We start from the raw sequence: 23,563 nt of genomic DNA on the forward strand, positions 1-23,563 counted from the left end.
CTTACCACCTAGATAGAAGATACCACCTAGGTAGGCAATAGAGGTAGGAACGTTATGTGAATGTGACAACTAGCAATGAGAAGAAATTATGATGCCAATAATGAACATAGATAGGGGAGGTAAGAGGTAGGGTTTATTGTGAATGTGGCAACTAGTGGGGGAAGAGTTCATTCCAATAAGGAAGTTTTTAAGGTGGGAACTAAATTAATTCGTATCCATACGTAACTATAACCTATATAAATGTATAATTGCTCGTAGACAAAATAACTCGTTTTAATCAATAATACTATTTTGAAAAAAATTCATTTTCTATTTACCACTTTTTTAATGTTGTAAAATGAAACTGCGATCACGCTCATTAATATTTTCACATCAATACAATGATCTTATATAACGACATTTACGACTTTTCGAGGAAACTTTTTCTCAATCGTGGTGAAATAAATACAAATTTCAAAAGTAGCCGATTTCAATTCATGATTTTTTTTAAACATTACACTAATATTATGAGATGCTTCTCACAATGTTTGAACTATGAATAATTAAATAAAAATTAAATATTTCTGCAATTAATTTGTAGAAATCGCACAAGTCTTCTATCTCGCTGTCAATGTGAGAAAAAGGAGCATTGCTTTTTCAGACATTTTCTTCGGTAAAATAAAAGGGCTCAAAATTATATGCCAAAGTGATCAACAACAAAATTATTTATGTTTAAAATGACATTAGGAAAACAGACTGCAAAGTGCTACACACAATGGAATTTAATAAACGTATTATATTCTTCAGCTAATTGGGAATAAACAATTGTGCTTTTTAAAAAATCATACGGATTATCGGGAGATTGGTTTATTGAAGCTTCTTCCTTAAGTTATAACCATTAGTGATATCAGAAACTTCGGATTTTACATGAATAAAATCATTTGTGAAATTATCTGATGTTTGGTTTACAATCAAGGTATAGTTCAAAGGTTCTCCTGTCCAATTTCAATCTTTCGTGAAGATTCAGAAGCTGTTTCACTAAAATCCTTTGTGAAAGTAAGGGAAGTATCTGATGTTTGGTTAATAGTTAAAGCGTAACTAAGAGATTCGGTAATATAATCATAATCATTTGTGATATTACTAGGTTCAGAAAAAGGTTGTGTTGAGATTTTTTGTGACGATTTCGTCAGTTGATGGAGTAGAAGTATCAGTTGATGGAGTAGAAGTATGAGTCGATGGAGTAAAAGTATAAGCCGATGGAGTAGAAGCATCAGTAGATGGAGTAGAAGCAAAAGTAGAAGGTGTAGAAGCATAAGTCGATGGAGTAGAAGTATGAGTCGATGGAGTAGAAGTATAAGCAGATGGAGTAGAAGCATCAGTTGATGGAGTAGAAGTATGAGTCGATGGAGAAGAAGTATAAGCCGATGGAGTAGAAGTATCAGTTGATGGAGTAGAAGTATGAGTCGATGGTGTAGAAGTATAAGCCGATGGAGTAGAAGTATCAGTTGATGGAGTAGAAGCAAAAGTAGAAGGCGTAGAAGCATAAGTCGATGGAGTAGAAGTATGAGTCGATGGAGTAGAAGTATAAGCCGATGGAGTAGAAGCATCAGTTGATGGAGTAGAAGCAAAAGTAGAAGGCGTAGAAGCATAAGTCGATGGAGTAGAAGCATAAGTCGATGGAGTAGAAACATCAGTTGATGGAGTAGAAGTATAAGTCGATGGAGTAGAAGCATTAGTTGATGGAGTAGAAGTATAAGCCGATGGAGTAGAAGTATAAGTCGATGGAGTAGAAGTATAAGTCGATGGAGTAGAAGCATCAGTTGATGGAGTAGAAGCATAAGTCGATGGAGTAGAAGGATCAGTTGATGGAGTTGAAACATAAGTCGATGGAGTAGAAGTATAAGTCGATGGAGTATAGGCATCAGTCGATGGAGTAGAAGCAGCAGTTGATGGAGTAGAAGCATCAGTTGATGGAGTAGAAGCATCAGCCGATGGAGTAGAAGCATAAATCGATGGAGTAAAAGCATCAGTTGATGGAGTCGAAACATCAGTCGATGAATTTTCGGGAGTCACTTCTGAAATAAATAGGAAAGTATTCAAAATTTGAATGCAATATGAAACATATTTTTAAAGCAAAAGGAAGGCATATTATTCGAAATGCTAACTCCAAAGCAACGTCTAATTTCTTACAAATTTAAAGGTATTAAAAGAATCTTAAAGTTTTTTCACAACTTTGTTATTACTCATAGTTATTTCAAATGAATACGAAATGTTATGTTGTAACGGAGAAAAAATTAAAGAGGCATGAAAAATTCTGGTAATATAAATACAAAATTTAATTGAAACTAATTTTGAGAATAAAATGGAATTCCGACAACTTCATTACGAAATCAACATCTACACCCACAGGCGACCCTTGAGAATAGGTCTTGGGGATTTTTTGAATACGTTATATAACAGCCAATCCTAAAAATAACCCTAAAAGAAGAGTAACCTAAATCCTACTACCACCTCTGGCATCTGAAGATTTAGGAACAACGTATCAACTTGAACCACTGAACAGGTCGAATTTCAAACCCGTAAACTGTACTTTAATTAAACTGTCGAAAAGTGGCTAAAAACTATTTCTGAACTAGCTTTAACCAATTATTAAATTTTAACGCATCAACTTCAGCTGATGAACAGGTCGAATTTCTTATCGTTTTCCTATACCACCCATGTTGAAGGCTACAGCCGAACCTATTTCCCCATTTCTAAAAACTTATAAAAGAAAGTTGGTTATAGATCTAAAATAATAATAAATAATACAGTCTAAAAAAGCAGCATATATAAAAAGACACACTTGAGCTTTGCAGAACGTAACAACATGTTCCATTTACATTTTCTAGGTTTGCACGGTTTGCAAAATAAATAAACGGACCATCCTGAATAACTTTTGGTCTATTGATCGGATCATCACGTTCTAGAATAAATCTTAATGGTTCGAGGGAATTACCTCAAATATGCTAATTAATTAATGCAGACGATATTTTGAATTACGTAATCAAACGCAAAAATATAATCTCTGAATAAACATACAAATTTTTTCGACGGATTTCGATTTCTGACCCTTACGATATTGGATGCAGCCTCAATCTGTTATATATAGTCAAAATATTTTGGCCAGTTGAGCGGTTTAAAGTTTCGACCCCTTAATAATAATTTTAATTTTTCAGTATTTCACCATATCTCGAGAACTTTTTAAGCGAAATTGAAAAACCTTAGCTCGCGATAATAAAATTCGTTTATTCAAAGATGGTTTCATGCAAAATATAACTTTCAGTGAGAATTTTTTTATTCAATAACAGTCTAAACATTTTTGAATCATAATATATAAATTTTTTATCATCTTTTTAAAGAATGCAATTCCAAATGGCGAATTACAAAATTTGAGAGAAACAGGTAGAAAAGTTTCGGAAAAATCGATTTTAAAAAAAAGTCGTATTTTTAAAATTCGATTTCTCAGGAGCTATTCGATCAATTTCAGTAAAATTTTGTATTTTGCCCTTTAAATTTGCATTCTTTAAAATGATGTAAAATATTGCATACCTTATAATTTAGTCTTTTTTTTACTCTTACTAAAATGAAATAATAAAAAATAATAATTACTCACTAAGAGTTGTTTCTTTTTTCCATGGAAATATCTTTAGCTAATTGAATTTTATAATTGTGTGAAACATTTCAACACTTCCCTTAAAAAGTTCTTGAGATATGATGAAATGCGCAAATAGTTATATTAACATTAAAGGGTTCAAATTTTGAACAACTCCCCTGATCGAACTATTGGAACCGTCCCAGATTGCCGATGCCTCCTATATCCTGGGGGTCAAAAATCCGAATCCGTCGAAAAAAAGGTATGTTTATAGTCAGTGAAAAGTACGTTTTAGTGTCTGATTTCGTAACTTAAAACATTGTCTGAATTAATTAACTATATTATATGTGAGGTTACCCTGTCGAGCCATTAAGATTAAATTCTAGAATGTGAAGATTTAATTGTCATGTTTGAAAATTCTTTTCTTTTTTCAAGATCTACAAGCTTAGTAGAGTGTGTTTAGAATCGCGTTTTTTTTTTCATGTCAATCTTTCGATATCGATCTCTATAATTTTTAGTAGTTTTCTTTTAAAATTCTGTTTTTGTCATTGCTAATTTTTGTCCGAATACTTACGACCAAAGTGTCTCAAAATGACTTTTCTGGTTTTAATTCATTTTTCTCTTTTTTTCAAGTGTTTAACGCATTAACTTCTAGATGTCATTAAACTTCTACTGCTTCCGCAATATTTCAGTTTTTTAATCATACGTGGCAATTTTTATTCCTTTGGGGGAATATTTTCCAGAAATTCACGGCATCTAGTATAGAAATAAGCTTCATCAAAATGAAAAGAAAATCAAACCTGATGATAATTTTTTAATACGCTCCTCGTAGTAAGTGGTGAAAAGTTTCATGACCTCATGCTATGGTTTTTGGTAGGAAAAGAAAGTGAATGGGAAGAGAAGTTCAACTACTGCTGCCTAAATAAATAATACTTAATTTCCGATGTGTAGGACAAAATATACGATAGTAAAACTAATAGTTTAAAAGTTTAAACGATTGTATGGATAAAAAAGTACAATACCTGTTAAGTCAGTACCTCTTAATGCATCCGACATTGCTATCTAAGCTAGTCATGCATTGCTTCCTATGTTTTTTTTCACTTTGAATTGAATCGTTGACCACCTCTTGTAAATATTGACATTCACATTTTGTCCCTTTGGTGAATGTCCGGAATGTTTATAAATTGTATATCATCATTCAATGCATACCGACAGATTGCCGTTTGTCTTTTTAAAAAAAATACCGTAGTTTATACCGGGCAATGAGATTGATTAGCTTTTTAACACGTCCACGCCGGGGTGACCCACCGGTGGGTCACGCTAGATTGTCTCATCTTGGCAGCGCAGCGGAGTAAGAACTGGTAACAATAAATTTCATTTTTTAGTTTTTTTTCGGGAATAATAAAAATCCATAACTACCAATTATTTTTAACGGATGCAATTTTTATATTGAATTGCTTCTTCGCCTATAATTTTCTCTACAGTGAATTATTATTGTTGAAAATAGATTAACCCCTCCCGAATATTACCTAATATTGAAATAGTTCTTCTACCAGTATTTTCACTTTTCCCGGCGTGAACGTGTTAACCATATTCACCAGAAAGGTTCCAGTTATTATTTATAATATTCTGACAAATGTATTTACCTGGTATTTTCTAATCTGGTGTTAATTTATTTATTTAGTACCACTTTCCGCTGCAGACTTATCAATTATTATCTATACTGATAATTATTTTAAACCATCCTAATGAAACATAATGTATTTTTATAATTAAGTGTTAAATTATAAAAAAATATCTAATTAGGATAATATATACATATTATATGTAATAAATTTCTTTTTTACGGGTTTGAAACCATGCTAGTTGTAAATGATTTAAAAACAGCACAGATTTGTATTCATGGTTTTATATCTACACTAGTTGTAAACGGATTCAATACCGTAAAGGTAAGGAATATTATTTACCGTAAATGGACACACTGTCTTCGATTATTTTATCATAACTTTGGAATGAAAATTCTAACAGTTTGTATCCAAAAGCATTGAAAAAATAATTTTTTGAATATATATATATGTACTGTTTGAAAAGTGATTAGAATAGTTCAAGACAAGTACAGTGTACAAGACATGTTTAATAACAGTTAATGTGTTTAAAATAAAAAGAACGTATTCACACCTTTAAAAAGCCACTTTAAAGGTAGATTTGAAGATCAATATACGTGAAAAGTAACTTTTCTATTTAGACCAGAAATTGGAAAAGGAGCAAAAATTTTTATCTTGCGAATTGTTTTTAATTCATTTATTTTAAGTAAATTTTATTTAATTGTACGAAATTAGAATTTTTAGGTTGAGTAAAAAAACAAAATTTTCAAGTAAATTATAATTAGCATTATTAACTAATGTTTATATACTAGCAGGCCCCACACCCTGTTTCCCACAATTGCTTTGCAATAATTTTTGTGTAGTTAAAAAGATAGTTTCATACAAATCAACATTTTACTAAAAGATTCCAAAATAGTTTTTTGATACAGAGTACGACTCGTTTTGTTTCCGATTCTATCAGTAGAAAATGTAAATCCATCTATTTTAGATGGTTACCATATCAATTTCCTCCATAAAATTATATATTAAAATTCTTAGCAAATTCTGGATTTTTTTTTAAAAAGAAAAAGAAAAAAACTCGTTAAATATCTTTTGCGTATTAGGTTTCATTTCAGCAATAAGTTCATTCCTGATATTTCCAATATTAAGAATGATAATTCTTAATATTGCTAATATTAAGAATAATATTAATAATATTAATATTTCTAATATTAAGAATAATATTAATAATATTAATATTTCTAATATTAAGAATAATATTAGCAATATTATTCTTAACAGAATAATCACGGAATTAAAAACTTATTCTTATACTTAATTAACTTATTCTTTTATTTCTATTACAGAATTGAAAAAAAAAATACCATGCATAAGAAATAAATAATTAATAATTTTATCAATTTACTCTAATGTTTAAACAATTCGAATAATGAAGCTAGAATTTCTAGTTCGAAATCATAGTTGGTATTTAGAGAAAGATTGTTCATATATATATATATATATATATATATATATATATATATATATATATATATATATATATATATATATATATATATATATATATATATATGAACAATCTTTCTCTTAGCATCAAATGCCTTTGAAGTTCGAAATATCATGTTTGAAGTTTTTAACTATTTTCTCCATGATTTTAAATTTAATATCAACAAGTTTAAATAAATCTCTTGGAATGCTATACCTAAACTAGAATGCGTTTTTAACTATAGTGGTATTGGGGAAAAAGAAAGACGTTTTTGACTTTCTACTCTCATTTGGACTGTGCAAACTTTGCAAATTCTTTTTTTTTCTTTTTTGATTAAAACGTGCTTTATATATTTACCTATTTCACAAAATTCTCCCCCATAAGGATAACGGCATAAACATTGAGCTCCATTTCTACCTAGAACGCAGTTTCCGCCATTTCTGCAAGAAACGCTTTCACACGGATCTGAAAAGATAACAATGGAACATTTATTCTAGCTTGAAAATCATGTTTGTTTTTAACAAAATGTATTTTTCTGATTTATGTGGGAATGTAGCTTTTATTACATTAACCCTAATCCTTTATTTTAATAATAAAAAAAACCTTCTCGCATGTTTAGTAAGAGATTCGTGGTATAACAGTCTTTTGCAACTGAAACAAAATTCGATCGAACTCGTAGTTTCCACTCGATTTTTCAGCATAAGTGCTCGTTTCCTGACTCACACGCACAACTACACCAGTTCGAACGTTTTTCGTTCATCTGACAACACGACAGCTGGACCTCGAAGGTTAAGCTCGATTGAACTATTTCTGACTAATCACAAATCAGATACTCTCCTGCTAAATGGCGGTGATGAAGGGAAATAGGAAGATAAAAACTTGGATACATGTTACAAGAACTCCTAGGTATTTTTTGTAAATAATACGCTGATTCAACAATGATATACTAACTTTAAATAAGCGATGCAATTATTTCAAATTACCTTTATGCATTTATACTGTAATTTCGGGATTGAAATCCAAAATCGTTTAAATTATCTTCTCTAAATCAAACAAGGTAGGTAGGTACTTTATTTACGTCACACTAGAGCTACTCTATGGGCTATTGGCGAATATTGGGAAATATCACTGAGGATGATCAGAAGACATGCCATCCCAATTTTGATCCGCTGCAGAGGGGACGGCTCCCCTGCTTTGGTAGTTCGATGACCTGTGTAGGAAGTCGAGCACTTTATGGTAGAACAGTTTAACGAGGACCAATACCACGCACACCCCGGTTCCTGCGTAGGCTGATCAAAGTGATCAACCACCCGCTAATTTACCGCAGCCAGTAATGCTTGTCCTCGGTGTTCTACTGGAAACCGTGTTTTCACGATCTGCCCACTGCGGGACCCTAAATTAAACAAGCATTATCAGCTTTATTTTGAAAAAAAAAAATTTTTTTTAAAAGTTGTTAAGACTTGGAAATATTTAAAGAGTAATATTTCAGATGATTACAGACACAAAAATACGTGATAAAACAAAGCTAACAGAGGCTAATTTGAAAGTCATGGTTAAATATTCTCCCCCAGCCCATAGTTGTGAAAACGCATATGAATTTTTTTCATTAGCGGGAGAAAAATACAGTACAAGTGACCTGCAGAAAAAGATAAGTTTCTTCGGCGAACAACTTGTTTACCTTGATAGTTATCTAATGCCACAGTTGAATTGAAAAACCGGTTACTTTTGAATAGCGATCGAACGGGTTCAAAGAAATCGAATCGAAGAAGCGTGTTTCAGTTGCATAAGAATGTAAGTAATAACTTCTTCAGGATTCGATAATTTAACTTCCACGGTTTACCAACAATCGCATTCTAAAACTATAATTGGTGTTATATTTTATAAAAAGTTGAGTCTAGTAAATATTTTTACTACCTTTATACACTGACAACAATCGTTTGTTGGTTAAAAGAAAATTGATTAATTTTTCTAATCTTTTTAAAAACACTATGACAACTGGGAATTCCACAGCTCCTAGTAGGAATTCAAGAGGTTTGTGCTTTGCTGCTAACAAGAATTTCCTCTTCAAAAATGTCACTTCTACTTTCTTAGGCCGGAGTTTTCTTATCCATATATTTATTACAGTCAATGTGAATAGTCAGTTATTATAAATACTAACCAGCAATTGTTAATAATAACCAAACAGGTCCGTTAAAATAAATAATTCAAGCGAATTCATCCCATTAATTGATTATTATTAATAATAACCAATGAAGCTTGGTCAATGTCATTCTTTCGCGTTTTTATATTGGATACTTCCGTATCGTGATCTACCACAAAAACTACAATCGCCAAGATGCCAAACTGATTTTAAACAGGGTTTTTTTCAAGTCAATGCTACTTGTGGACCGTTTTGGCAAACAAATTGATAATTCTGGAAAGTTCAAGCTTCGGAGCGATAGAAATCATATTTACGTAGTTACACCCATGTGCAACTGAAACGTGCGTCTTCCATTCGATTTCTTCGAACCCGTCCGATCGCTATTCGAAAGTGAAAGGAAAGTGATTTTCTGTTTATAATGATTACTTTTAATATTAAAATCAAAGATTTTAGAGAAGTAACTTTTGTCTCAGTTTAAACTTGTTTTAAAATGACTATATCATACCTGCCAACTCTTCCGGAAGATTTTATTTTCATATTTAAAGTGGTAGTAATTATATACTATTTTTTCTTTTATAATCTTAATTTTTAAATGATATTAATCACCACTATTCTTACAAAAATTAAGCACAGATATTAATATGCGTTACTATCATGGTTGTCAACTTAAGTTTTTCTCAAATACAACGTATTTGTTTGCTTAAAATTGAAGTTTTAATTCCATTATAATACCACTGGGAAAAATGATAATGGAAGGGATTAAAAGTTGGCAGGTATGCTATATTTACTCTTGGATCGTATGAGGTAAATATCTAACCCTAACTTATCGTGCAGGTTACGCCTTAAAAGAGTATCTTAAAGCCTTCGTTTGGCGTTAGAAAGAATATTTGTAATCCCTTTTTAACCACTTAAAATACACTACAGCCACTGTTACGTGTAGTAGGATTTCCACCGGATTTAGTAGCATTTAAAAAATGCGTAAATAAGAAATATAATTTAGCTAGTGGGAATGTTCTTTTCAAAAACGTAACTTTGTCAGAGTTACTTTATTGACGTATTTTCTTTACAATTTAACATAAAGAAATCATTAAAAATATTGAGATAATTTTCTTTGTAACCATATTTCTAAGCCCGTAAAGAGCAGAGAGGTAACTCCTACATTCAGTTTAAATCTTACATGTTTAGATAATAAGTGGTTCATATGTTTACCTATTTCGCAAAATTTTCCCTCATAAGGAAAACGGCATAGACATTGAGCACCACTCTTATTGCTTATGCACATTCCACCATTTCTGCAGTCAATATTTCTACAATGATCTATATCTGAAAAAAAAAAAAACATTTGCGTGTTCATTATTTTCCAAACATTATAACATTGAACATTAAACCCTTCTCCAAGGAACCGCAGTATATTCATAAGTAAGATGGAATAAGTAATTTCAAGTTATAAACTTTAGTGTTTTAGTCTTTTGCAGATTCGTTTCCAGGATAGAAGTGAAGGGAAGTCAAGTAATAAGCAGTTAATCAATGTGACGTAAGACATCGATTTCTATAAAAGAACGAAAGATTCTTTTTTCATTAGGTGGATGAACAGCCGGCCCTTCATTTGAGTCTCTTGCCAATGGCCTGATATCCGTCATAGGATTAAGATTGTGGATGATGATGATGATTCTTGATATATTTGTTCAACAATAAGATTTTCAGATTTAAGTTAAACATTTAAAGTATTAATAAATGTGTTTTCCAGTTTACTTGTGTCATCAATTTTTTTGCGTACTCTGCTTTGTGAGTTAAACCCACAGAAGGGATTAAATATTGTTCTTTTATTTCAATGACAGCCCTTTTTGGGCCAGAGCCTTCCCTGGAACTTTCCTCCATTCTGCTCTTTTTCTTGCGATTTTTTTCTAGTTAGTAATTCTTAGAATATTAAAATCATCTTTCATACAGTCAAACTATTTGATCTTAGGCATACCTCTATCTCTCGTTTCCATTGGTAACTTCCTGATTTCACAATATTTTCCTTCATATGGGTAGTGACATACACATTGGGCACCATTTCTACCGACAACGCACATTCCGCCATTTCTACAAGGCAGTCCTGCGCATGGATCTGAAAAGATAATATTGGAACAATTAGTATTTTCAGAATGTTTTACATAATAAAAATGAACATTAAACAATATTCCAAGGAACCATAATATATTCACATGTCAGACGGTAAGAAGTAAAGCTTGCTTAATTCACGTTTTTTGAAGAAAAAAAAATGGTTGCATGTTGTAGATACTGTTTTAACGTTTTTTAGTAATAAGTTTCTAATTTAAGTATTTTCACTACATAATAACTAATAAAGTTGGTTGGAAATATATAAACAATCAAGAAATTTTTTTTGCCTTTTTTTCACGTTTAAAGCCCAAAAGAGCAGATGGAATTCTCATATTCAGTTAAAACCTTATCAGTTTCATTAAAACGAGACTGTATATTTACCTCTTTCGCAATATGTTCCCTCATATGGGGGACGGCACATACATTGAGCACCAGTTCTACCTACTACGCACATTCCGCCATTTCTACAAGGTAGTGGTGCACACGGATCTGAAAAGATAATGTTGGAACATTTATTATTTTAGAGTGTTTTACATCATAAAAATGAGCGTTAAACATTATTCCAAGAAACCGTAATATATTCACATGTTAGACGGAAAGTAGTAAATCTTGTTTAATACATACTTTTTGAATGAAAAAAATCAGGTAAAATTTTTAAAATACCATTTTAACGTTTTTTAGTAAGAAATTTCCTAATGATATATTTGCTTTACATTATCTATATATATAGAAAAATGTCTGTCTGTCTGTGTTTCCGAATTCATTCATTCCAAAAGTTTTCGAATTCATACATTTTATTTCTTTCATTTGAAAAATATATTTTTGTTTTAAATTTTATAATTTTAATATTTCTTATTTATTTTATTTTTATTGCTCCTTTTATTATTTAAAATACATAGGTGAATTTTCGGTTTAGCCAATTTGCGACCACTGTTAACTTTTACATTTCTTTTTGTTTGTGAGAGAGAATATTTGCAAAAATACACCGCCTAAACGAATCGCTCTTAATAGATCGACATGTCAAAGTGCTCAAAAAGAGAACTACCCGTGTTTCAGAAACTTCGGAGCAACGGGAAAAAGACTTGAAACTAATCGAGAACACAATTTTTTTGCCTGTTCATTAGAAACGCCTGAGCAACAGGAAAGAAGACTGTTAACAAATCAACTGCGCACTACGCAAGCCCATTCGTCGGAAATATCAGAGCAACGGGAAGCAAGAATGAAAACTGAACGAGAACTCACTGCTCAAGCCCGTTCGTTGGAAACATCAGAGTAACGGGAAGCAAGAATGAAAACTGAACGAGAACTCACTGCTCAAGCCTGTTCGTTGGAATCATCAGAGTAACGGGAAGCAAGAATTAGAACCGATCGAGAACGCATTACTCCTGCCTGTTCGTCGAAAACATCAGAGCAACGGGAAGCAAGAGTGAAAACCGATCGAGAACGCACTTCTCAAGCCCATTCGTCGGAAACATCAGAGCAACGGGAAGCCAGTTGTAGGGTTGTAGTTCATTTACGTTGCACTAGAGCTGCAAAATGGGCTATTGGCGACGGTCCGGGAAAATTCCCTGAGGATGATCCGAAGACATGCCACCACAATTTTGATCCTCTGAAGAGGGGATGGCACCCCCGATCCGGATATCCGACGACCTGCAAGCGAAGTCGAGCACTTTACGGTAAAACAGTTTAACGAGGACCAATACCGCACACCCTTGGTCCCTACGCAGACTAATTCAAGTGGTAACCAACCCGCACACTGACTGCAACCAGGGATGCTTGACTTCGGTGATCTGCTGGGAACCGTGTCTTAACGATCAATCCACTGCGAGACAAACGGAAAGCAAGAATGAAAACCAATGAAGAACGCACTTCGCTATTCATATGCCGCCAATACTCTGATTTAAAATCTTAGTGCACTTCACTATGATCCGACAACTAACTATAATCTTGAACCACGCGTCATCATCGAAAAAATGGATAAATTATGTATGTTTTGTAGTGCTCTCAAATTTAAGAATGAAACAGCTGGAATTTGCTGTTCTGGAGGCAAAGTGAAACTACCAAATTTAACGTCACGTGTCGAGCCATTATCAACGTTCTTATCAGATCAAACAAACCAGTCGAAATTTTTTTTGGCGAATATATTCCGGTACAATTCGTGTTTCTAAATGACTTCATTACAGGCCAACATTCAAAGCGCAAGGGCAAATTTATCATCGTGCAGGAACACTTCTTCCATTGCCTGGCGCAGATCATAAACTTCTACAGATTCATTTCATGGGTAACACAAATGATCTAGTCAATCAACGTTGTCAGTTAAACAATGGCACTAAACGAGATTTTGTTACCGCATTACAAAACTTTTTCGATCAACATAATCAGTCAATTAGGCTGTTCAGAACTGCCCTTGACAAAATGCCATCCGATAATTACAAAGTCGTTATTAGAGCTGACAAAACACCTGCAGGACACCACAAAGGAAATTACAATGCATCAACATTGAATGAGGTGGCTATTGTTATAGTTGGCGAAGAATTTACCTCCCGCGATATAGTTTGTTGCTGGTTCGCATAAGCGATAAGAAAGCAAGAAATACTTTAGTTGTAATAAATTGGCAACATAATATAAAAAAAATATAGAACAAACAATCGATAAGAGAAAAAGTAAAACGATGTCCAAAATTAGTTATTTTTTCTATGCTTCTTCCTATGTAAAATGTCCTCGTAATGTAAATAAGTGTGCTGTTGTCAAAAATAACCTGTTTCTTCTTCTTGTGAGTCGTAGTTGAATATTGGTATAAAATTCAAAGTTCGAATTCGCAACATTAAGTGGCGTCCGAGTGATATTCAAGAGCCGAGCATAAAAAGGAAAGGACAAAAGAAACGAAGGTAAGTGAAACTATCAGAATTAAATTAATATTTCATTTCATGAATGGAAGAATTGAAAAATAAAAGAAAGCCATTGCGACAAGGATTTACTTTAACTGTCAATAATTCAGAAACAGAGTTATCGAATACGGATTTTGGGAAAAATATACTTGAGGGTGCCCCTTGGCGAAATTGGAGACTTATGTTTGGCTCCATACTTGTTTGCCCAGAACGCCGTGGTAACCCACAAACAGGACATTTATATCTATTACTAATTAAACCTTCATTCATACACCAGTCAATCACTGTTTTTTTTTTCATTGTTATTAAAATCGTACAGAAACTTAAGATTTATCTTATTGACAGTATTCATTTTTAGTATCTGAAGCAAAAATAACCTTACCAGCCGGTATCCAAAGTAGAACTAACGGATCTCTGAAATTACATTTAAAAATTCATTTAAAAACAACGCTAAACTCTAAACTAATCAGAATCAAGATTGGTTTTCAACATCGCCCAGCTTGGCGATCAATCGCGATCACAACTTGGCGGGGGCACCCTCAAGTATAGTCTACCCCGGATTTTAAAGTGGATCGCGTAAAGATTTTATTATCACAATTGACTAATAAATTCGAAAGATTAAACGATGTGCTAACTCAGATTTCTGAAAATTTATTAAAACTAGAAAATAATGATGATTATGAAAAAGATTTTGAAGCCGATGAGGAATAATATATTGACAGATATGTGTACTTAAAAGAAACTGTTAATCTTCGTTTGGCGAATAATGAACCAAGTTCACAAAATAGTGCGGAAATGAAGAGAAAATACAAGCTTCCAATGTTAGAACTACAAAAATTTAGTGGAGAAATAAAAAATTCGCTCGGATTTTGGGAACAGTTCCGTAAAATACATGAGGACAACAACATCGATGATGATGATAAATTTCAATATTTGGTTCAAGCAATGGTTCCCGAGTCACCTGCGAAAGAACTGGTAGAAAGTTTTCCACCGTCAAGCCAAAATTATCAAAAAGCAATTACTCAACTAAAATCAAGATTCGCAAGAGATGACCTTATGGTCGTAATCTATATTCGAGAATTGTTAAGATTAGTGTTGGCACAGGCCACAAAAAAAGGTCTCATGCCATTGGCGACATTGTATGATAAATTGGAAACACAGTTACGAGCTCTGGAATCGCTTGGTGTTAAAAGTGACATTTATGCCGCAATGCTTTACCCATTAGTAGAATCAGCTCTTCCAGAGGATCTTTTGAAGGCTTGGTAGAGATCTCGATCATCCGGAGAAACAAATGCCAGCACACAAAATCTTACAAAATTATTGAAATTTCTCAGAATTGAAGTTGAAAGTGAGGAACGCCTACAAATAGCTCGTAATGGATTCGGTAGCCAAGGAAGTTTTGATGTAGTTCCACCAACTGCCGCTTGTATATATTCTGGTGATTCAAGGAATAACACGAGTGATTTCAAAAAGTTTAAATGTATATGGTGTGACAAGGATTCACATAGATCAATGGAATGTTTCAAGTTACACAAATTAAATTATAACTATAAAAAGACTGTTTTAAAAGAAAAAAGAGCATGTTTCCGTTGTTTGAAAATCGGCCATCCAGCACAGCAATACAAAAGTTCTGTTAAATGTTTAATTTGTAATAGAAGACATTTGACAGTCATGTGTTGGAACATAAAAAATGGTGAAAACCTAGGTCAAACAAAGTCAAGTACTAAAGGAAAAAATGATGAAAATAGCAGTAGTTCTAAAATTCTTGTTAATCAACAAAAGGGCGAAACGTTGATGCAAACACTGATAGTAAAGGTTGAGGGCATAGATAAAACAGATAGACTCGCAAGAGTTTTGATTGATTCCGGTTCCCAAAGATCCTATATAAAAACAGAGGGCATAAAAAAGCTAAATTTGCCAATAGTTGGAGAAGAAACTTTAAAGTATGCAGTGTTTGGCGGAATAGAAACTGGTCAGTAAAAACACAGTGTCTATGATGTCAATATAAAATCCCTAGGTGGTCAATTCAAAGTTACATGTCCAATGTTAGCGCAGACAAAGATATGCAATTTCGTACCGAGATTAAAGAATCAAAACATTTATCCCATTCTACAGCAAAAATCAATTAACTTGTCAGACGTTGGGGAGAATCCTCTAGAAATTAAAGTGTTATTAGGTACGGATGTATTGCCTCAGATTCTCACGGGTAAAATTAAAAAATTGGATGAAAATATTATGGCGATTGAAACTCGGCTTGGGTGGACAATAATGGGTCAACAACATAGAGAAGAAAAAACAAACACTATTTTAAGCTTATTCTGCCAACCCAGCATTGAAGACCTTTGGAGCTTGGCGACTATTGGAATACGAGATCCAGCCGAAAATAAAACAACAAAAAGAATGAAGAAATTTTAGAATTATTTTATTTTATTTTTTATTTTATTTTATAACCGTCGTTGAACAGCCGACCCAATTTCATGGGTTTACGACTACTTACGTTCAACTCCGTAGCCTTGTAATTTTGAACCAATCCAGAAGACAAGGAAACTCCTGGATCAGTACCCCCAGAGGTATTGATTTGTTGTGGGAACATGGAGGACTTTGAGACTCGACAGATTTAACGTGCATCAGTCACCATTTACTACACGGGGAGTCTTCGGCCGGCGAGGATCGAACCCACGACCTCTTGGATATGGGCCCAGCGCCCTACCGACCAGGCTATCCCGGCCTTTTAGAATTTTTTGAACAAACTGTTCGCACAGATGAGAGTAGTAGATATGAGGCTAGTTCACCATGGAAGGATACTCATCATATCTTACGCAATTATCGCCAACATGCAGAAAGTAGACTGGTGATGGTAACAAAAAGATTAAAAAGAAAAAGACGACGAAGGAGAAAGAAGAAAAAAAGAGACGTGGTGCTTATTGGCGATGATAATGTCAAAAGAATAAATTGGCCTTTAGCAGTTGTCTTGGAGTCATATCCCATCAAAGATGGCATATCGAGAGCTGCGAAATTGAAAACAATCCATGGAGAAAAAGTAAGACCCTTACCAAAGCTGTTTCCCTTGGAAATTTCGCCTAAAGAAACAGATTTTTACAAAAAGAAATCAGCACTCCCTGTTTCAAGAAGGAATACGGGAGAATATTACTCGTTATGGAAGAAAGAAAAAAGTAAAACGATGTCTAAAATTAGTTATTGAAGTTATACTTCTTATGCGACATCCAACAAGGTTGTTCTCTCTCTGTTTCTTCCTATGTAAAATGTCCTCGTCATGTAAATAAATGTGCTCTTGTCTAAAACAACCTGCTTCTTCTTCTTGTGAGTCGTAGTTCAATATTGGTATAAAAGTCAAAGTTCGAAATCGCAACATAGTTCTTCATCGCAGAAATTGTGATGTTCAAAGAGTCTCAGAAAATCATCGATCCCATGACGCATTGCAATATCCTATTTTATTTTGGCAAGGAGAGGATGGATTCCATTTTAACATAAAATTGAGAAATCCATAAACAGGCGAGAAAACCGATAAGAAAGTAAGTGCAATGAATTATTATGCATATTGATTAATGATTCGCCAAAACTCTGATAATCATATTTTAAAATGTCGACAATTATTTCATGAATACATTGTCGATATGTATGTGAAAATTGAAACCGAACGCCTGCTGTATATTAAATTAAATCAAACCAAATTACGTTCAGAAGAATACTTTCATTTACGGGATGCAATAATTAATGATGGTAACTTTAATACTAATAATGTGGGGAAAATGATTATACTGCTGGTTACATTTACAGGGAGTCCAAGGCACATGTATGAATACTCACAGGATGGCATGACATATGTTCGCGCATATGGGCGTCCAGATTTATTCATTACGTTTACATGCAAACCTGCTTGGGTTGAAATTAAAGAGCTTTTGTTACCAGGACAATCATCATCGGATCGTCATGATATTACCGCACGTTTGTTCAAACAAAAATTAAAGTCTTTGCTTGATTTCATTGTGAAGTGTCATGCTTTTTTAGAGACACGGTGCTGGAAGTATTCTATTGAATGGCAAAAAAGTGGACGGCCACAAGATTTGGCTTATTGAAAAAAATCGCACATTGCCAAATTGGTCAGCTCATATCAGCAGAAGTACTTGAGGTCGCCATTGATCCAGACTTATTTCAGATCATCATTCAAAATATGTTTCATGGTCCGTGTGCGTCACCATACATGTCTGTTTTAAAATGCACAAGCGATATCCTAGAGAATTAACACACTTAAATACAAGATTACAATTCAAACTGAAATCGTTGTAACGCACGCAGGGTACAGCTAGTAACTAATAAAGGTAGTTGGAAATATATAAAATGTCAAGATTTTTTTTAAATTTTTTTCTTCAAGTTTAAAGCCCAAAAGAGCAGTGAGAATTGTCATATTCAATTAATATCTTATCAGTTTCATTAAAACGAGACTGTATATTTACCTCTTTCACAATATTTTCCCTCATATGGGGGACGGCACATACATTGAGCACCATTTCTACCTATTACACACATTCCGCCATTTCTACAAGGCAGTGGTGCACACGGATCTGAAAAGATAATGTTGGAACATTTATTATTTTTAGAATGTTTTACATCATAAAAATGAACATTAAACATTATTTCAAGAAACCATAATATATTCGCATGTTAGACGGAAAGTTGTAAATATTTCTTAATGCATACATTTTGAGAGAAAAAAAAATTAGGTAAAATTATGAAGATATCATTTTAACGTTTTATAGTAAAAAGTTTCCTACTGATACATTTTCTTTACATAATAATCAGTTTCATTAGAACGAGACTGTATATTTACCTCTTTCACAATATTTTCCCTCATATGGGGGACGGCACATACATTGGGCACCATTTCTACCGACAACGCAAGTTCCCTCATTTCTACAAGGCAGTGGTGCACACGGATCTGAAAAGATAATATTGGAGCATTAATTATTTTCAGAATGTTTAACGTAAAAAAAAATGAACATTAAACATTATTCCAAGGAACCATAATATGTTCATAAGTAAGACGGAAAGACGAAAATCCTGATTAAAGACATAAATTTTTAAAAGTAAAAAAATTAGGTTAAATTTTGTAGATGTCATTTAACCGTTTTTTAGTAAGAAGTTTCTTAGTGATATATTTTATTTACGGAACATCTCATAAAGTTGGTTTGAAATAAATTAACGATCAAGGCAATTTTTTTCTTTTTTTTTCGCAATATTTTCCCACATATGGGTGACGGCATACACATTGGGCACCATTTCTACCAACGACGCACATTCCGTCATTTCTACAAGGCAGTTGTGCACACTGATCTGAAAAGATATCATTGGAACATTTATTATTTTCAGAAAGCGACAGCGTATAAGCAGACCATACCCATGGGTGAAAGCCCTTATATAGCAAGACGGAAAAGAGAAAAACCTGGTACGTAAAACATTTCATTCCAGCATTTTTTTCGAAAAAAAATGAAATATCTGTAACTATCAAGATTTCTTTTATAATTCTGGTATATATATAAAACTGCTTCTTTTCCAAGATAAAGTAGATATTGTTGAAAAATTTAAAAAAAGAATAAGTAAACTCCTCCCCAAAACTAGCTATAACTGAAATGGTTTTACTACCAGCCTTTCCTCTTTTCCGTCTCGCTTTCACCCAACACCTCCTAGAATAAGGAAGGCCTCAGTACGGATCAAATTAGTAGTCTGATGTGACGAAGTTAACTGCGCAGTTGATGAAAAATAAGAAAGATGCCATTACGTTCGGGGTACTAAGCTGCGCAGTGGTTGAAAATACGAAATATGTCATTACGTTTGGACTACTAAAGGATATTTATGGTAACCCGTGCAGAGGCCTACTCTTTTCTAGGAGGTATTGTTTCACCCCTGACCATACCGCGGATTAGAAACAGTTGGCGAAAATTTCTATTGGCGTTAAAGGCAATCTCGAGGCGTTCTCGACAATCGCCAAACAGCTGTGCGCTTACGTTTTTGTTTTGTTTTCGGTATTACGTGTCTATCATTCATCAAGTTAGAGATGGGTGTGACATTTCATAGTTTCGATTAAGCGGGTCTTCATTAAATTCTTCTACATTAAAGAAATATAAAGTGTATTTTTTTTTGTTTTGTTATAGCGCCGACATAATCGCTTGTATCTGTTAACTAAATTGTGTTCATAAGCGTTTTTTAAAAGGTCGTAATAAAACTAAGATAAAAAAATTATATATTATTACCTCCATAACCACTTCTATATTTTCATAACTTTCATTAAATATATTTTGAGTAGCGAACTCCTTTTCCTACTCATCCACTAATTAAAATTAATAATTTCACAATAACTTTTAATCCTTAATAATGAAATGATTATTACAATAAAGTTTGTTTAATTAAAAGATTTCAAATTATTTTATTGCTTACCAGAGACTTTGTTTCGAATTCTATATTCATTAATTAAACTTCTTGGTTCTGCTCGATAACCATTTACAATTTTTTAAAAATTTTATTTAATTCTCAGTTATTATGAAATTCTTTAAATATTTTTCGACGTAGATTATTTAGCAATAATGCGAAAAGCTGAAATGTATAAATGTATAATATTTATAAATATTTTAGAGAATTTTAGCAGCTATTTTGTACTAATTATTTTAGTTGAAATGCTCATTATACACAGTTTTAAAATAATAATCGTAAAACTCATTGAACAATTGAGTATTACATTTTAAAATGAAAGTAGATTTTAATAATTATTTCATTTTGTAATAGCAAAACGGTAGATAAGTAACTTCGTCATAACGTTTTACATGATACGAGAATATAATACAACTAGTGGGCTGCGCCCCATGCTCGGTAACGCTCGCCAACCCCCGAAAATTGCTACGCAATCTTATATGGTATGCTTCGCAAACCTAGCTCGCCTCGCTCGCTACTAACTTAGGTACATTGCAAATACGCAAAATTCTAAGAATTCAAAACAATCATTCAAATCCATAAAGCATTTTTTTTTTAAAATCACATCTTTTCAGTAAATACTAAGTCATTAAAATAAATTTGAATTCAAATAAATGACATGTAATTAGTTAAACCTATTAGAAATGTGCTATAGTATAACATCTTAAGATACTATTTCTAAAACTGATATCTCTTTAAAAAGGTTAAAATTTTGGTTATAATTAAGTCTATTAAAAATTGAAATAAGTGAATTGCAATGGAAAAACCTGCATAAACAAAAAATTTTAGCAAAACAAATAAATTCGTGATATAAATCAAAAATCGTCAAATAAATTCGTGATATATAAATTCGTGAAAAAAAGCGCTTTAGACTAAATACCAAAATAGAGATCCATCGACAAAGACTACTCACTTCTGCCTAGCTTATGCTCTCTCTGATTATTTCAGCTTCCGTTTTTAAAAGCGCTATATGTTAAGCCATCTCAGCTAGATTTGGCATTTGATATTTTTAGCGGCAATCATTGGTCAATTTTCTAGCGTTGCCATTCGGAGAGTTGTAATGAGGCTTTTTTTGTCACTGTGTAAGATATATATATATATATATATATATATATATATATATATATATATATATATATATATATATATATATATATATATATATATATATATATATATATATATATATACACACACAAATTAACATGAAAAACATGAATAAAATAAAAATAAAAAACTAAATGGTAGAGAAACAAGAATGGTAAAAGCAAATAGTCGTTGTCAAGACACATCTAATTGCCATAAATAATGCGATATTTCTGAATAAAGAATAATTATCCTAAGATAAAAATTATTCTTTATATGTGTCGATATCGCAAAAAACCTTATGTTGTAAAAAATCATGAAATAAAAGAAAAATGTAAAAGGAAATCAAACTTACCGGCGTGAATTAAAACGCTGTTTAGGTTTAAAAGTACAATAATAAAACAGTTAACAAAAATCGCGAAGATGTAAAATATTGCTTATAGCTTGAATCGAATATAATAAAATTAAAAAAAAAAAAGAAAAACATTTGATCGAAGAAGAAGAAAAAAATGTTTAGGTAAAATATTAGTGCTGCCATCTATGAGAAACAATTAGTAAAAAGGTAATAAAATTGAAATAATAATAAAAATGTTTAACGGATTGAATAAATTAGCAGTCTTAAAAAAAAAAAAAAAAAAAAAAAAAAAAACATTAATAGGGAAATTAATTTAAAAGTCAGTCTGTCAGGATAGAAAGCCGTTTATAGACTTATCCTTCATATATATATATATAGATAGATAGATTGCTTTATAATGAAAGAACAACAATTTAAGTTTTAAACTTTTTTATGGAAAAGAAAAAAAATTAAATTTTTTCCAGTCATCGGTGTTAGCGATTAGAGAGTCTTTTATCTTATAAATATCAAGTCAATATTGTTCCCTTTTAAATAAAAATGCATTTTGCTCTGAGAAAAAAATTACTTGAATTGCAATAATTTTTAAATTTCTAATCAAACTTTTCCTTATTACAATTTTGTGTAAATAATTATTATTAATAATATAAATGGCTATTAAACGGAATTAATTGATAATGTCCAGTTTTAGCGAATTAACTGTTTACGCAATCAGATTAATTATTTTTTTCATAATTTACAAGTGGAGAAAAAGTCTTTTACAGATTAAAAGTGAAGAGAAAAATAAAGTTGAGATAAAATTTATAAAGTAAGCACAACCCGAAGGAGGTTGAAGTAATGACATTAACGAAATTTCAAAAGAAAAAAAAAATCACATTTTAGTGTACAAACTTGTGAACAAAAAATTTAAAACTAACTTTTGATCTAATGATCATATATTTACGTTCTAGGACTCAATCTTAATGATTGAGAGGGTGACCTCACACATGCCAATTAATTATAGCAGACAATATATTTTAAGTTGGGAAATCAGACACTAAAACGCACTTACTTTGAGAAACTTTTTTTTCCGACGGATTCGGATTTTTGATCCCCAGTATATAGGGGTTGTCGCAATCTGGAAGTATTATCCAAATAGTTTGGTCAGCAAAGCGATCCAATGATAGAACCCCTTAGTGTTAACTTTACTTCTTGCGCATTTCACCATATCTAGGAAACTTTCCAATGAACTTCTAAGTGAATTGAAAACTTTTTGCTCTCAATACTTTAATGTTAATTTAATTTAGAATTTCCTTATTTCCCTACAACTATTGTAAGATATTTAGTTTTCACCTAACTTGTAAAATTAAAAAGTTTAGAATTCTTTACAAATCACTCAGACGAAAATATTGTGTTGTATTTAAATCTTATTTAGAAAGTTTTTTGCATTTAATATTCATTTTTTACATTTTAAGTTTTTTTCAACTTTCGTGTTTTATTTATTATTTTGTTTTTTATTGTTTTTTATTTTTTACTTAATAAATGAAGTAATTACGGACTTTTATATATATTAAGGAATTAAATAAATTTTTCGCGAAGTTCAAGATCTCATTTCATTGCAAAAAAAGTAATTTAATAAAAAAAAAAATTTGCAATAATTGCTTCTAGTAATGAAACAAACGCTTTCAAACTTAATTTTTTATGTATTTTCTCTCAAACTTGTTTTAAGACTCAAGTAAAAAAATAAAAAAACACAGTCAAAACTCACATAATAACTTAGAATTGTTTTCTTAATTTACTTTTAATCAATTGTCATTAAATCAGATACAATT

The 23,563-nt window shown here is 32.0% G+C and overlaps 1 protein-coding gene across 1 annotated transcript in view; it reads right to left on the reverse strand.

The window, feature by feature from the left end:
• Positions 1-743: 743 nt before the first annotated feature.
• Positions 744-23,563, reverse strand: part of LOC110283186 (uncharacterized) — a 32,752-nt gene continuing 9,932 nt past the window's right edge. The window contains exons 3-9 of the mRNA XM_087163280.1: positions 18,681-18,788; positions 18,307-18,414; positions 11,325-11,432; positions 10,813-10,950; positions 10,050-10,163; positions 7,058-7,165; positions 744-2,054 (exon numbers count right to left, since the gene is read on the reverse strand). Coding sequence (XP_087019406.1) covers positions 1,126-2,054; positions 7,058-7,165; positions 10,050-10,163; positions 10,813-10,950; positions 11,325-11,432; positions 18,307-18,414; positions 18,681-18,788 — 1,613 coding nt within the window. The 3' untranslated portion in view covers positions 744-1,125. The remainder of the gene's footprint in view (positions 2,055-7,057; positions 7,166-10,049; positions 10,164-10,812; positions 10,951-11,324; positions 11,433-18,306; positions 18,415-18,680; positions 18,789-23,563) is intronic.

The sequence above is a fragment of the Parasteatoda tepidariorum genome, chromosome 5, assembly GCF_982258835.1.
Source record: "Parasteatoda tepidariorum strain Cologne lab strain chromosome 5, Ptep-v5.0, whole genome shotgun sequence".
NCBI classification, from domain to species: domain Eukaryota; kingdom Metazoa; phylum Arthropoda; class Arachnida; order Araneae; family Theridiidae; genus Parasteatoda; species Parasteatoda tepidariorum.